This window comes from Mirounga leonina, unplaced genomic scaffold, assembly GCF_011800145.1.
Source record: "Mirounga leonina isolate KUSES-001 unplaced genomic scaffold, KU_Mleo_1.0 Mir_170, whole genome shotgun sequence".
NCBI classification, from domain to species: Eukaryota; Metazoa; Chordata; class Mammalia; order Carnivora; family Phocidae; genus Mirounga; species Mirounga leonina.
In genome coordinates this window covers 33,282,367-33,295,378 of record NW_023270433.1, presented here as the reverse complement: position 1 = coordinate 33,295,378, position 13,012 = coordinate 33,282,367, and the positions used below count along the sequence as shown (strand labels likewise).

The 13,012-nt window shown below is 52.0% G+C and overlaps 1 protein-coding gene across 1 annotated transcript in view; it reads right to left on the bottom strand.

Moving 5' to 3' along the window:
* SHB (SH2 domain containing adaptor protein B) overlaps positions 1–12,581 on the bottom strand; it is a 134,242-nt gene extending 121,661 nt beyond the window's left edge. The window contains exon 1 of the mRNA XM_035016266.1: positions 11,285–12,581. Within this exon, the coding sequence (XP_034872157.1) occupies positions 11,285–11,998 (714 nt within the window). The 5' untranslated portion in view covers positions 11,999–12,581. The remainder of the gene's footprint in view (positions 1–11,284) is intronic.
* Between the last annotated feature and the right edge of the window lie 431 nt (positions 12,582–13,012).

Below are 13,012 nucleotides of genomic sequence, written 5' to 3'. Positions count from 1 at the left end.
TCGTTAAGCATCTGCCTTCGGCTCAGGTCATGATCCCAGGGTCCTGGGATCGAGCCCCGCATTGGGCTCCCTGCTCGGCAGGGAGCCTGCTTCTCCCTCTCCCACTCCCCCTGCTTGTGTTCCCTCTCTTGCTGTCTCTCTCTCTGTCAAACAAATAAATGAAATCTTTAAAAAAAAGAAGAAGAAGAAAATACAGGTAAACATTGGAGTAAGGAAGACTTTTCTAAGCAGCATACTCAAGAAATCATGAAGAACATTGAGAGTTGTTTAACAACAGAAAACAATTCATTGTAAGCAACAACAATCACCAAACACAAAACCGAAATGCAAATTATACATCTCTAAGAAATATTCTGTATCCCACAATGGCAGGTAAAGGGGCTGCCATCCTTAATCTACAAAAAGCCCTTACAATTCAATAAAAAGATAAATCCTGCAGTTGGATAGAAGATTTAAGTATACAATTTTAGAAAAGAAACAGAAATGGTCAAAGCACATAGGCACCAGCAACCCAAGAAATTGCAAATGAAACTAAATTGGCTTAGAGTAAAACAGGCGCCAATGTGTGAAGTCTTTCTAGGATACAATTTGAAAGCACGTACCAAAATTTTTCCCTTCTTACCCGACAATCCTCCTTCTGGGACTCAGTCCCAGGGAAACCATCACAGACTTCGGCTAAGAATTCAGTTAACAAAGATGTTCATTAGAGCAATGTTAAATTAGGGACAACTACGGAAAGCTTAAATGTATGAACAGAGCACTACACAGACATGAAATTACTGTTGTTGAATGTTTAAGATAATGGAGACATTTTTCCACGTCTTTAAACAAAAAGAATAAATACATGCAATATTATTAATTTTTGTGGGGAAAATGTATATATATGCATTGAAAAAAGGCTAAGGGAAAAACAGTGAAATGTTAACGATGGTTTCTTTGAATTATAGAATTAAAGTTGGTTTCTATTTTAGTTTTGCTTATCTGCATTTTCTATACCAAACTTGTCTTAGTTTTGTTAAAGGGGGGGGGGGTAGTTCACAGATATAAACATTGAAACATATCAAAAAATCCAAGCTTGCGGTTCTGAGGAACTACCTGAGAACACAGCCAACTCACAAGTGCCCCCCACAGAAGGGCAGGTAGAGGCTGCACCGTTCCCCAAATGCCACCCAGGCTCCAAATCACATGCATGGCTTTGGAATGCACCAGAGGGATTATGGGGCTGTCTGGCTTTCTGGGAGTGCACATCCAAAAAACAGTGAAGCTTCACTGTAAAGAACTTTCTGGACATTTTCATTTTCAGAATTTAGTCATGGCTTTGAGAAACCAGGAAAGTCCCATTCCTCCTACTTCTGTCTGTCTCCTCCCTGTAGCCCACATACTGCTGGGCCCCATGTAAGGGAGAACTTTCCTAACAATCACAAGTGCTCAGCAATGAAACGCTCTGCTTAGCAAAGCAGGCAGGCTCCAGCCCTGTCCCTGGAAACTTAACCTTGGCACTCATCTTTACCCTCCTGTCGTGCCCAGCTCAGGCATGCAACATAGCAGGTGGCCTCTTTTAAATTTGGAGAACTGGGGCAATTTCAGACCCGTGGCAGCCAAGGCCCTTCACACACAACCCCTGCCACCGTCTTCCATCACCAGCAGTCACACCAAGGCGAGCCCCAGGCTCTGGCCACACCTGCGTGCACCCGCAGCAGTGCTCCCCTTCTGATCTCAACCACTGTGGACAGGATGCCCCATCTGCACCTTCCTCTGAACCCACCTCCCGTAGGGTGGTTTTCCCCAGCTGGGACAGAGGTCCCCCATGCCTCCTTCAGGTTCTCAGGAACCTCATGGCCCTGGAGGGCAGAGTGTGTTCTGCTCTTCGCCCCAGGACTACGGAGCTGCTGGGTCAACCCCACCGGCTGAACTATACGACTGCTCCTCTGTTGTCCTCCCATCTTGGCTCATGACGAGTTATCCTCCCTATTGCTCAGGCCAAGACTTTGGGGTCACCCTTGACCACCCCCTCAACACCTCACATTGCATCCATCTGTCAGGAAAGCCTGCAGCTCTACCCAGAACACATCCTGAGCTCGGTGTCTTCTCTTCACCCCCCACTAGTGCCCCTGTTCCAGCAGCCACACGTGCCCCAGCTGGCCTCCCCGCTCACCCCCTTCAGGCTGTTCTCCACTAGGCAGCCAGAGTCATCCTCTCAAAACCGAAGTCAGAGCCGGTCATTCCTCTGCTCAGAACCCTCCACTGACTTCTCATCTCACTGTCTCACCCAGACTTCAAGTGAGAGACCCTTCCAGTGCCCCCAAGGCCCACTACACTCAGCCTCCCTGGCCCACTTCCCACCTGCTCCGCCCAGTCATGCTCATTTCCCTGAAGCACCTGGGCCTGCTCCTGCCTCAGGCTTTTGCCCTCACTGCTCCTCCTGTATGGAATGCCCTTCCATTGGAGCCATGGGAATCCTGCTGTCACATCCTCAGCAAAGCCCTCTGAGAACCCATCGAAAACAGCACCACTCCAAACTCACGCCCACCCTAGCCTCTTTATCCTGCTTTACCTTTCTTCATACTCTCTATCCAACACACTACATTTGCTTGACTCCTCTCATGAGGGGGCAAACTCAGGAGAGCACAAACTTATGACCCCAAGCTCAAGAGTTACATGCTCTACTGAATGAGCCAGCCAGGTGCCCCTAGGGAGCACAAATTTTTATTGGTTTTGTTCACTGCTGTATCCCCAGGCACCATAGCAGTGCTCAGTAATGTCTGTTGAATGAATGAATGGGGAAGAGGTCTTGGTATAAGCTCTTATGGTCCAGCTGAAGACTCAGGGTCCAGACTGCAAGTGAAGGCCCAGCAGTGGGCCAGCAATATCCACTTCTCCCCACTCCACCCACCTGTCAAGTCACTTCTCCCCTCATGGACCTTGGGAAGCCCCTTTCTGACCATTACTCTTAAGTCCTGCTTGGAAAACACAGGGCGTGAGTCATTCCCCAGGGCCCTGACTAATTCTCTCTCCATCCCTTGGATCCACCTCCAGGATCCTTCCTCTACAGCATAATGGGAAATCCAGAGAGGGCTCCCCTTGGAGAAAATGGAAAGGAACTGAATGATTTAGAGGAAAATTCAATTCTTCCTGGCTCAGCAGTTGAGAAAGCGAAAAACTCTCAGGAAGCTAGTGCCTCTGAAAGTGAAACATTAATAGAAATATTACTGGAAAATACCAAACAGGAAGAGAAGGAAAATTCCATTGTGGAAGCAAGGTCCTCTGTCGATGCTCCTTAATGGTCTCAGTAAAGTATTTCAGAATCAAAACATGGAAAGAACCGGAAATCAATCAGGCTGTCACCCTTCCTGTGGACTGGAGCTTTGGCCAAGCGACCTCCACAGCCGCAGCACAAAGGGCACCGGGCTCAGAACAGAAGGTCCACAGTCTGGCCAGTGGATCAGCCAGTACCTGCTGTGAAGCAGGGCAGGCTCCATTCCTCCCCAGAGCCTCAGTTTCTCCATCTGCAAAATGGGGGTTATAGCACCTTCCTTACAGACTGACTCTAAGAAGCAAATTAACTAGGGGTATAAAAATGCCCTTAAGTTACAAAATACTTACATAAATGTAGGAATCAGTTGCTCCTACAAGGCTATATAAAGAGTAAGTCTTGCCACAAGTAAGGCAGAGGAAATTCAGGCATGAGCCTGAAGACTGTGCAGCCTGACGGGGGGATGGTACAGTGGCCAAAAACAAAGCTCTGGATCCAGTTTTGAATCTCACCTCTGCCAGGTGGTATGGTGGTATGACCTTAGACAAGTTACTTAACAGCACTGTGCCTCAGTTTTCTCGTATGTAAAATGGGAATGACAGCAGCACTTACCTCCAACGATTTGGTGTGGAGTAAGAGTTAATGCATATATAAAGCACAATGAATAGTGCCTGGCTGAGTATGTGTAATGGAAGCACTGGCTAATATTACTATGTGGAAAGCTCCCTCAATTGAAATAACGATGTTTTCTTTACTCAAATGCCTCCTCCTCCAAGAAGACTTCTCTGCTTCTCTGTTAAAAACAAAACAAAACAACAAACCTCCACCCTCCTCCTCCTTACCCTGCTTCTCCTTTGGATCCATGGAACCAAGGTTCTGCCCAGAACAGCCTCTGTGCCAGGATGGCTCTCAGCCCACCTACACCACTTTGTTTATTGATAAATTCTGCCATACAGATCTCTGTTCTCACCTGCTTCCTGTATCCTCACCAATAAGCTCCTTATGGGCAGGCACTACAGACCCCCTGGCTCATCCCTGTACCCATACAGCTCCTGAGAGTGGCCTGTATATGGCAATTCCTCAGTCAACACAGGCCAAACAGAAGTTATAAAGTCAGGGCGGCAGAGACCGCAGCACCCTCTGTCTCCATCCTACAGGAAACCCATGGCCACCATTCAGAATGCCGACAGGTGCTACCATCAAGCCAGCCAGCATCCCAGCTCTCCGCTTCAAAGCTATAAATCCCAATTTATTTTCTAGGGCCAAGCCTGACCTCCCCCTTCTCCCACAGGCCACTACCTCTTGGCTCTCCCAGCACAAGATGTAAAAGTCAGCTCCAAGATAAACTGCCCAGGGGAGTGTTTCACACAGGCTAAGTTGAGCTTTGCTAAATGACCAGAGGAAGCCACACCTGTTTCAGATTTGCCCTTTAACACCTATTTTATGGGTCAGAAATGCTTTGGGGGTGGGGAGAGGACGAGGTCAAGTCTTGGGGGTTAAGTTGGGGGAAATCAGTCCTGTTCCGAGATTGTCAGATTAGAAGACGGTCACCTGATCTCCTTTAAGGAAACTTAGGTTCCTTGTTGATAAGTCCAAGGTGCCATTAGTTTTTTCGTTTTTTCTTAAAACAGCATGCACAGCCTCACCAATCCTTGGAGGGAGGGAATGCTTGGTGTTACAATGAGAAGACGTGACAGTTACAAGACACACGTTTTGTGCAGCTGTCCCTTGGGAAGTGCCAACTCTGCATGCAGAATTTCTCTATAAAATAATTCAAGGGCTGCATTAACATCTCATTTATGGAACTCAGAGGCAGATGGGGGAGGGAGAGAGAAAAGCCAGCTCTGGTGCTTCTTCTGGGGACCACCAAAGCCCAGACTGAAAGGGGTGGGAATTCAGGCAGAGGGGTGCAAGAAGAGGAACATTAAGTGAAGGGAGGAGACACATAACGCACATTCCAGTAAATATCAGAGCCTTACTATCTCCATTTAAATCATGGAAAATAGAAAAATTGATTAAAAAAAAGCCTATAAACTTGGAATTCAGATCGCACAGATATGATCCTGGTTCTGTCACTTGGTAGCTGTGGGACATCAAGCAAATCATTAACCTTGAAACCTCAGTTTCTTTATCTATAAAGTAAGGGCAATACTACCTGTGGTAGATGGGATTAAACTGAAGGCCTTGATTAATGGCCTGCCTGTATCCCTGCCCTTTGCCATGCGACTCTGCAACTCTTCCTCTCTCCTTGAATCCTGGTTGGCCTTGTGACTTGCTTTGGTCAACACAAAGGGAGCAGAAGGGACAGTGTGCCAGTTTCCAGCCTCAAGAAACCTTATGGGCTTCTGTTCTTTTAAAACACTGCCATGATCATATGAACAAGGCTAGCCTGCTGGAGACTGAGAGACCATATGGAACAGAATCCAATTGTCTCAGTCAAGACCATCCTAACCCAGCTACCTGCAAACAGGTAAGAGAGCCCAGCAAGGATCAGCAGGGCTGCACATCCACCCTGAATGGACCACAGATGCATGTGTGAGCCCAGCTGAGACTAGAAAAACCAGAAAACTGAGATGCGTGGGCTTGTGGACAATAATAAAGGCTTATCATTTTAAGCAGGGGTTGGAAACTACAGACCATAGGTTGGCTGCCTGTTTTTGTAAATAAAGTTTTATTCAGACACAGCTATGCCCTTTATTTAATATATTGTCTATGGCTGCTTTCCAGCTGCAAGGACAAAGTTGAACAGTTGTGATGAAGACTGTCTGGCTTTCAAGCCTAAAATTATTCATTATCTGGCCCTTTAAGAAAAGTTTGCCAACCCCTAGTTTAAAATCACTGAGTTTGAGGTGATTTGTTATGCAGCAATAGCTAACGGATACAGTATCTAAACCTCTTCTAGAGTGACCGTGAGGATTAAATGACCAATTAAGTGGTTAGCATGAAGCCTAGAGAATATTTCTCTACTGGGGAATCAATGGAAAAAACCGAGTTTGATAGGCATTTCTCTCGCACAACTTTCAAGGGACAGGACTTCAAAGGAGAAAGTATCCCAAGCCAAACCACAGATACCAACTTTGGCTCTTACCTTTTCCATCAATTACTTTCTAAGAACTTGAGAATATGCCCATTAACCAAATGGAAATTGACAACTCATGTTTGACTCGGGCTTCAATCAAGCCATACATCAATGATTGCATGTGAAAAGGCCCAAAAGACCAGTTACAACTCCCCAGCAAGGCACATAAGACACTCTTTTCCCTTTCTGACTCCAACCTCCCTCTGTAATGCCCCCACCACACCTACTCTGCTGAGCCTCCAGCCATTCCCTCCCAAGCCTCCAGGCCCTGGCACAAGCTGTTCTATCCCTTCTGCATGGACAGCCCTCCCCCCTCATCCCTGCCTAGGAAATTCCCACTCATCCTTCCAGAGTCAGCTCAAATGTCGCCTCCTCCTGAAAGCTCTCTTGGACTTCCCAGAGTCGAGGCCTTACCAGCCCCTTGCACACACTTCTGTTTTGGCATTCCTTAGGTCTCCTTGGCGGTTATCTGTCTCCCAGACTAGACCTTGAGAAGCTAGTGTTCAACTGCAAAAGAGAATCTTCCTTCTTGGAAAGCTGAAGCTGGCCACCATTTATTCTCTGAATATCCCCTGTCTAGCAGGCTGCTCAGAAACTGTTTGCTGAATGTTTAAAAAAAAAAAAAAAGGTTAGACATGATATTATTCTTTAGGAAACATGTTATTTAACTCAACCCTGTGGATGCTGACAAAATATAAAGTGTTGGTACACATTAGCATGTATTTAAAACTCGGGAAACTGATGTCATCATGCATCTTGACTTTCTCAGTTGTGGTGGAAACATTTACTTAATTATGATAAAAGAAACAAGACTTCAGCAGAAAACGTAACGGGATGAGACCTGTTCGGCTGCACAAAGGGAGACCAACCAAGTAAGTTACTGGCTTCTTCTGTCATGGTTACTTTTTATAAAGACAACCCGAAGGAATGATATTTCTACTGACTAGTTTTGTTCTCTCTTCCTGGGAGCTCAGGTCCTCACAGTCTCTCACCTGGACTCTAATTGTCCCCTAACACTGACCCCATCCCCCACTGTGGCAGCTCAATCATGGCTGAGTCTGTCCCTTTCTCGGCTCACCAGTTCCAAGGACTCCCTGTGGGGTCCAAACTCAGCCCCCCACCTATTTGATGTCATCTCTCATTCCCCAATGGAGGCCCACTGCAAGAAAGCTCTGGTTTCCAAGAACACACTCCATACTGAAGTTCTGTATGTACATGTACACACATACATACCCACACATGTACATGCACGCAAACTTACATCCGCACATGTACACAGAGCCCTGACACAGAAGTGCTGCTGCAGGCTGTAGCGGCCCCTTCCCCGGCACTGAAATTCCATTTCCATCTCTAGATCCAGCTCAAAGCTGCCTCCTAGGTAAAGACCTCACAAAATTCCCCAAGACAAAACCCTGGGGAAACAAATGATGAAGATAGTGTGTGACAATCTCGTCCAGAGACTTAGGCCAGAGATTACTGACTAGTCTTCTGCAGCCTTCATTCCTTCCCCCTCTTTCACATGATTCTGAAAGGGATAATGCCCAAGACTGGATGCTCGGGAGGAGGGGGTGTACTCACTGGGAGAATAAAATGATGCCTCAGTGTGACATAGGGAGGCACGAGGCAGGGCCCCCAAAGATAAACCACAGTGGGAGGTGGCACTGGAGGCAGTGAAAAGACGATCTGTGGACCAACAGCTTCTACCCCACACCACAGTAACTCCCAACTCAGGCCTGATGTTAAAAACAAATACAGGGCCTGGCACATAGAGTGGGAGTGTGGCCGAGGCATTCATCAGCCTTATGGGTTCTTTTTTTTTTTTTTAAAGATTTTATTTATTTATTTGAGAGAGAGAGAATGAGAGAGAGCACATGAGAGGGGGGAGGGTCAGAGGGAGAAGCAGACTCCCTGCCGAGCAGGGAGCCCGATGCGGGACTCGATCCCGGGACTCCAGGATCAAGACCTGAGCCGAAGGCAGTCGCCCAACCAACTGAGCCACCCAGGCGCCCAGCCTTATGGGTTCTTGTCTTATCTCTGACAATTGACAAAAGGAAGCTGGGTCTGAGATTAAGCGGGGTACTAGAAGTGGGTTTTCCTGGATCCATGGGTGAGTGGTAGAAGGAAGGCTCCGAGGTGTTCAGGCCTGGATCTATACAGTATGCCTGGCCTTCCAAAAGCTGTCTGGCCGAAAATAATGTGAAAACCAGGCTGCATTCAGACTGCCTGACCAGGAATGGGGGGTGGGTGTTGGCCCCAGATGAGGAGACAGCCCCACACAGGGCAGAGAGGAGAGGACCTAGAGTCTCTGCATCCCAAAGCAGTTCCAACCAGAAGACCCAGGGGAAGGGTTAAGGAGAAGTCACTTACATAACGGCCCTCAAAAGTGTGATAGCAGAATCAGCAGCAAAAGATCACCTAGGAACTTGTTAGAAATGCACATTTTCAGGACCCACAGCAGGCTTGATGAATCGGTTTTAAAGAGCCCTCCAAGTTCTGGTTTGAGAACCACTGCACAGTGTGACCCTCTGTGGCTGCCTCCCCTCTTCCTCTTTAGAAAGAACATCTGGTAGCTGAAACTCCTGTCTCTGGATCAGAACAATTTCTCAAAAGATCAAAGGGCTCAAAGTCACAACCCAGTAAGTGAAATGCAGCCAAGAGAGATAAAAAACAAAAAAACAAAAAAAAAACCCCATAAATCCCTTCATTTGCCCTCACTGTGCTTAGCTTATAAGGTCCTCCCTAACCTGGGCCCTGCTGTTCCCCTGGGGTCCTGCACAACTCTAACCTCTCAATGCCAGCCACAGGCACTTTATCTGCATCTCCTCAAGTGCCAGGCTTTCTTTCGGGAGCCAACCACAGTCACTGCCCCTCCCCCACAATAAGAGCCCTCCCTGACCACCCCCACCTCAGCCCTCCTGTAACAGCACCCCCATCACAACACTCATCATCCACACTGCAGACTGGGCCACAAAATTCATGAGGGACTGCTCCAGCACCCAGCAGGGGAGGGCACAGGAAAGACCCATAAAAAATACTTGATGGTGAGAGGCGCCTGGCTGGCTAAGTCAGTGGAGCATGCAACTCTTGATCTTGGGGTTGTAGGTTTGAGCCCCACACTGGGTGTAGAGATTATTTAAAAATAAAATCTTAAAAAAACAAACTTGATGGTGAACAAAGCCAACTCTCAAATACACTTGACATTCTAGCTATAAGACATTTTATTCCTCAGTATTTGAAATACTCTTAATTGTAATTGGAAAAAAAAAAAAGTCTACTAAAGTTTTGAAAGCCAGAAAAGAAAACTTTACAAAGCAGTGGGAGGGAAAGATTTGCCCACCAGGAAGGTAGCTGTGGAGTAACAAGGGGGGCCCAGGAGTCTAGCACCATTTGCTGGGAATCTCTCCATCTTCAGAGGCAGGGCCTTGCTCAAACCAACCATACGCAGGAACTTCAGATTCTCCCAAGCCAGCCCCTAGCCAAACCTGAGCCACATATAAGGCAGCAGGGAGCCTCTTTGTGTTTCCCTCACAGATCAACCACAAGCCCTTGATCCTGGGGGCTCCCAGAGAGATATCCCCCTCCTCCAAGGCAGCAAGCACCTGGGAGGCCACCTGGCTCCCAGGTTCTTGTAGGAAACCCTGAGTCCATGCTTCCAAGGTGTGCCCCCAAACTGGCTCCAGGGACCACCCACCTTGCCTTTAGCAGATCCAGAGAGGAGGGGATACTCTTGGGTGGGACCTCAGAGAAAAATCCAGGCAGAAAAATAAAAAGAAGGGCATCCCCTTACTTCTCCTGCCTAGAAAATAAAACATCCCTTTCCAAGCACCAGCTGGCAGGTAGGAGCCTGCCTGTCTCCTGTCTGGACATCCAGTCCTAAAGGGAGCTCAGGCTCTCAGTCTTCCCCAGCCCACGCCTGGGCAAAAGTTTACCTTTGGGAAAAGGTGGGGGTGATGGGGAGAACAAGAGGGACATGAGCCTGACAGGGCGCTGGGCCTCAGATGTAATCAAAACACTGCCTTCCACCATAAGTAGACAGAACAAGTATTATTTTATGGGGGAAGGGAGGGTGCAACAGGAGTGTGAAGGGGGAAGAGAGGGGTCCAGTCTAGCTGTAATTGGCGTGCTTCAAAGAGGGGGATCAAAATGGCCTAATACGTTAGGGGGGTTGTCACAAAGTGGTCCCCCTCATTCCTGGGACTGTATGGGGTGGGGGGTGCGATCAGGAAGAGGTGAGGATTGGAAGGGTGAGTCTCCTTCCAGCTGATGGACTGGCGGACCCCCTTGTGCGCGCGGCGGTGGGAACTGACTTGTCCAAGTGTAAAGCTCCTGGAGGCAGCGTATTTCAACCGGAAAAGCATGCGTGGGGGTTCCCAGGGCAGCTCCAGTACAAAAGGCCGCTCGGATTTGGAAACCTGGCGCGAGGGGTGGGGCAGGGCAGGGCTTTTAGAGGGATTTACATATATACGTTTAAAGACAGCCGGTCCGGATCTGCCGCTGAGAATGCTGTGTAATATCGGGCGAGTCCCTTCCCAGCTCTGGACCTCAGTTTCCCATCTATAGCATGGTGGGAGGGAGAAAACAAAAAACAAAACACGCTCCTCTAAATCCCTGCCAGCTCTGACTTTCAGACTTTAGGTCTTGGGGGACGGACGGGCTGGCTGGGTCTTTCTTGGACAAGGTTGGTAGGACGCTCTCGTCAGGTTACTTCCGAAGGAGGCACCTGGCTGTGGGCTCAGAGAAAGGACGTTTTAGGAGCAGCAGGTAAAAGAGTCTGTGTCAGAGGCCGAGGATCCAGAGGAAAGAGCGTGCGAGAGGGAAGAACTGGGAAGCAGCGTGGGAGCCCTTACCCCAGGGTCCTAGCCCGAAGCTAATGAAGAAACCAGAGCGTTGCCTCAGTCTCCCCGTGCGCGCAGTGGCTCAGGAACCTGGGGTGAGAACAAGGGGTGCCTTACCTTGTCCTTTTTGCCGGCCCCGCTCTCCTCCGCGGCCGAGGCGGCACACTTGTTGAGCAGTTTCTTGCCACCGCAGGCCGTCGGGCTCCAGGTGCGGCCGCCCGAGCAGGCACCCCCCGGGAGGTCTCCCGCACCGCCCGCGGCGCTCTCCACCTTGATGAGGCGGTGCTTCGGGGAGATGTAGCGCACCTCGGCCGGGGTGGCTGGCCGCCGCTCGCTGCTGCTGCGGTAGAGGTGCGGGGAGCCGGAGGACGACGACGAGGACGCGGCGGCGCCTGCACCGGAGGAGGCACAGCAGCAGCCGGCGGCGCCCGACGCGGACGAGGCTGAGAAGGCTCGCTGGCCCCCGCCCGGCTCCCCGCCGCCGCCGCAGTAGTCCAGGCGGCACATGGCGCGCAGTTTGCGCAACGACGAACCGGGCCCGTTGTAGGGGTCCTCAAAGTCGCGCTCCTTCTGTGCGCGGTAGGCGCGGATGAGGTCGCTGGTGCTGCCGCTGTCGTCGGGCAGCGATCCCGACGAGGTTGAGAAGCAGGAGGCGGTAGCCGGACCGCAGGACGCCGAGGCGCCCGCCGGGGCCTGCGGCACAGCCTGGGGGGGCTGCGAGGGCCGCTCGCCCCGGCGCCGCTGCTCGCGGTAGTCCGGCCGCGGCGGCTGCGGGGGGCTCTTGGTCTTGCTGTTGCCCAAGCTGAAGTACTTGTTCAGCCACTTGGCCATGGCGAGAGGCCGCCTAGGGCCGCGGCGCGGAAGCCCGGTCCGCCGCCGCGGCCATTCGGGGAGCAGCGCTGCGGCCCAGGTCTCTCGGCGCCCCGGCCCCGGCGGGGGGCGTCCGGGGCGCCCGCTCTCGACGCCAAGTTCAAGTTCTCTCCGCCGCCTCCTGCCGGCCGATCCCGGCTTCCAGCAGCTGCAGCACCGCCCTCCGCCTCTGCCTCTCGCCGCCCGGGCTTCGGATCTCTCGCCCCTCACGGGCGCGTCTCATGGGATCCCGGACCGCGGCCCCGCGGAGAGCGAAAGGCCCGGGCGCCCCGCGCCTGGGACGCTCTGGCCGTGCGCTCCGCCGTGGAGCGCTCTCCTGCCCCGTCTGAGCCGCAGCCTCCGCCTGGGCCGGGATCTGCGGCTGCTGCGGGAACTTGTCGGCGTCTTTGGCCCCCCTTCTTCCTTCCTGAGAGCGCTGGGAGAGCCCGGCCCCGCAGCCGGCGAGCAAGCAGGAGGGAGAGCGAGCGAGCGACGGAGGGAGGCAGCCGGCGCCCGCCCGAGCCGCGCGCCCGTGCCCGTCCCGGCGGCGCCTGCAGCTGCCGCTGCCGCTGCCGCCGCCTCCCGAACCGCCGCGTGTGTGACACCCGGGCCGCCAGAGCCCGCCCCGCGCCGCGGCCCCGCCCTCCCTGGGCTCGCGCGCGCGCCCCGCCCCCAGCCCGCCCCCGCAGGCCCCGCCCCGCCCCCCACGAGCCCGGCCGCCAGACCGCGGCCTAAGCCCCGCCCTCCTCGTGCCTGGGTCTTCAGCTGGCGCAACTCGCCACCTCAGCACGCGCCACCACCCGCGGCCACCTCGGCGCCAGCCCCGGGGTGGCGCCTGAGGGCACCGGGGTCCGGCGGCCCTCCTGGCCCCGCCTCGCTCGCAGCCCGCCGGCGCCTGGGGCGTGAGGTTGCCAGCGTGAGCCCGCCGCGCGCAGGGGCCAGACCCGTGCGCATCTCCTGGTGCCCGCGCGCTGTGCACTTCAGGGACCCACTGTT